The sequence below is a fragment of the Orycteropus afer genome, unplaced genomic scaffold (genome assembly GCF_000298275.1).
Source record: "Orycteropus afer afer isolate SDZICR_OR568_19922 unplaced genomic scaffold, OryAfe1.0 scaffold00419, whole genome shotgun sequence".
Taxonomy (NCBI): domain Eukaryota; kingdom Metazoa; phylum Chordata; class Mammalia; order Tubulidentata; family Orycteropodidae; genus Orycteropus; species Orycteropus afer.
The window spans coordinates 722,654-725,472 of record NW_006922006.1 but is presented as its reverse complement, the minus strand read 5'-3'; the positions used below and the strand labels follow the sequence as shown (position 1 = coordinate 725,472).

The 2,819-nt window shown below is 39.1% G+C and overlaps 1 protein-coding gene across 1 annotated transcript in view; it reads right to left on the bottom strand.

Annotated features, from left to right (window-relative positions):
- Positions 1-2,409: 2,409 nt before the first annotated feature.
- The window catches only part of LOC122151381 (olfactory receptor 5B3-like), a 4,077-nt gene continuing 3,667 nt past the window's right edge, over positions 2,410-2,819 (bottom strand). The window contains exon 2 of the mRNA XM_042782701.1: positions 2,410-2,813. Coding sequence (XP_042638635.1) covers positions 2,410-2,813 — 404 coding nt within the window. The remainder of the gene's footprint in view (positions 2,814-2,819) is intronic.

Genomic DNA, 2,819 nt, shown 5'->3' with positions numbered 1-2,819 from the left:
TGGAGGGAAAGGCAATCTATAATAAGGGGGAGGTCATACAAAATGATGAAGGCAAAAGAATACACTTGGAGGAGAGCAAGAGTTCAAGGCAACAAAGGTAAATACTAGTTCACACAGAATCCCACATTAACAGTAATAACAATAATCTAAGAGTGAAGATGGAGACACGGGGGCTGCTAAGGCAAATGGGACTTCCACAAATATACATATGTAGGTTTAACAAAGGATATATCTACATATATATTTTTTTTATTTTTTATTGTGATTTGGGTGAAAGTTTACAGAGCAAATTCATTTTCCATACAGCTGTTCACATACACTTGTCTCATGCCATGGACTGCAATTTCCCACAATGCAACAGCTCTCTTCCCACTGCCTCCCCATAGTTACTTCTTCCCTGTGTCCTTCCCTTCCATGCACTCCTGCCTCCCAAGCTGTCTCCCTGTTCATACATAGCCCTTCTATTCTCCCATGATTGAGCTCTCCAAGGAGTGTATCTACCTAATTCTACATATATACTTCTATGTGCTGCAAATATATTCATTAATATATTAGAACATACAGGGGGCACAGTTATGAAAACTACTTAACCATTACTCCTCTAGTGAATGACTTGCTGGATCTGGGGTCTCAGAACCATAGTCTTGGGGAACACTAAGGTCTATTGGCAAAACATCCACTAAGACAATGTTCTACATCCTACTTTGATGATTATCGACTAGAGTCTTAAAAACTTGTGAGCAGCCATCTAAGATGCAACTATTGTTCTCTCCCTCTGAAGGAAAGAAGAGTGAAGAAAATCAAAGATACAAGTGAACTATTATTCCGAAGGACTGATGGACCTCATGATCTCCATCCTTCAAGACGCTGAGACCAGAAGAACTACATGATACCCAGTTATCATCACTGATCACTCTGGAAAGGATTGCAAGAGGAGATCCCAGATAGAATGGGAGAAAATTGTGGAAAAAAATTTAAAAAAAAAAAAAGCAAGCTTACAGTTCTGACACTGGTGGAACCCCTGAGAGTATGGCCCTTAGTCACCCTTCAAACCTGGAATTCAACTCACCCCTGTGACTCAACTTTCAGTCAAACTATAGACAGGCTTACAAGGTGAACAATAACACCAGGGAGGTAGACACTCATTAACACAATCAACTATATGAGGTGAAAAGGGCAGCATTAGCCCAGGAATGAAGCTAAGAAGACAGGAAGGTATAGAAAAGAAGGACAAAGGAAAATGGCAAACACATGAGATGGAGAGAGTGCCGTTACAGTGGGGTGTTGCAATGAAGGTCACATCACAAGATGTGTATGAATTGTTGAATGAAAACTAATTTGTTCTGTAAATAGATACAAATGCTCAGTTTCAATTATTTATTTTCCAATTACTAGGGATCTACCAAACACATTCCATGACTTCTTGACCATAGCTTATACCTTTATTATACAAATATGATCAAAAGTAACATTTTCAAGTTCTTGTGTGAGGGTGTTGTTGTTATTTACCATCGAGTCGGCCCCGACTCCTAGCAACCCCTCTTGGGTTTCTGAGACAGTTATCACTACGGAAGTAGGATTGCCCAACCTTCCTTCCAAGGAGTGACTGGTGGGTTTGAACCACCAGCCTCCTGGTTAGCAGTCAAGTGCCTTAGGCACTATGCTACCAGAGCTCCTGTGTGAGCGTAAGTGAGGCTGAAATTCACTTCCAGAAATATCATGAGACGTGCATGGTGCACATATGAGTGTGTTATGCCAGAATTTTTAACATAATTTCATCATCTCTGTGTGGTATATGTGTGTGCACATTATTTCTGTTGATGTCTTATTTTTTTAAAAAAAGCATATATGGTATATAAACTCAAACTATGGTATGGTATGGTATATAGCTCTGTATAAAATATGCCAGCAAAAGCAAATATCTTTAATGAAAAATAAAAGTCTATATCATTTTTTCATCCTTTTGAACTTGTAGAAGTTTTTTAACTAAAGAGAATGAGATCATACATGAGTTTGTATTGTGATGTCTCAATTGATCATTTTAACTTATTTTTATGAAAAACTAGATACATTCATTTCCCTCATGTAACAAATCCCCATAGGGTTCTAGTATATGCTTCTATTCAAGGACTTTGTGTGTCCTGATGACGTATACGTTTACACTGGCATATGGTGGAGGACATGTGTAGAGAACATGTGAACAAGTAAAATGTCATCAGCAAGGTCTGAAAGAAAAATAATAAAATTCTTATCAGAATTCCATTCTCATTCAGATATTACACTTCTGGACAAAATTTTTTATATTCTAGACAACAGACTTTTTTAGTTACATTGTGGGCCTTGAAATGTACACCATTACACAGAAAACACAGAGAGAAATGAAACTAGGTTGTAGTGGACCCTACAATGTTACAAGGATAAGCCTAGAGACAATTTTATCTTCCCAACCACCTTCTTGAATGCACTCTTGACCTCCTTGTTCCTCAGGCTATAGACCAGAGGGTTGAGCATGGGGATGACCACGGCATAGAACACAGATGCCACTTTATCTGTGTCCATGGAGTGACTGGAGCTGGGCTGTAGGTACATGAAGATGACTGTCCCATAGAAGATAGAGACAGCAGTGAAATGAGAACCACATGTGGATAAAGCTTTCCAGTATCCCTCGGCTGTTTGCATCTTCAGGATGGTGGAAAATATGAAAAGGTAGGAAATCAAGATAACCAGAAGAGCAAAACAGATGTTGAAGCCGACTACAAAAACTAGCACCAGCTCACCAACATGTCGATCAGAGCAAGAGAGAACCATGACTGCTGGAA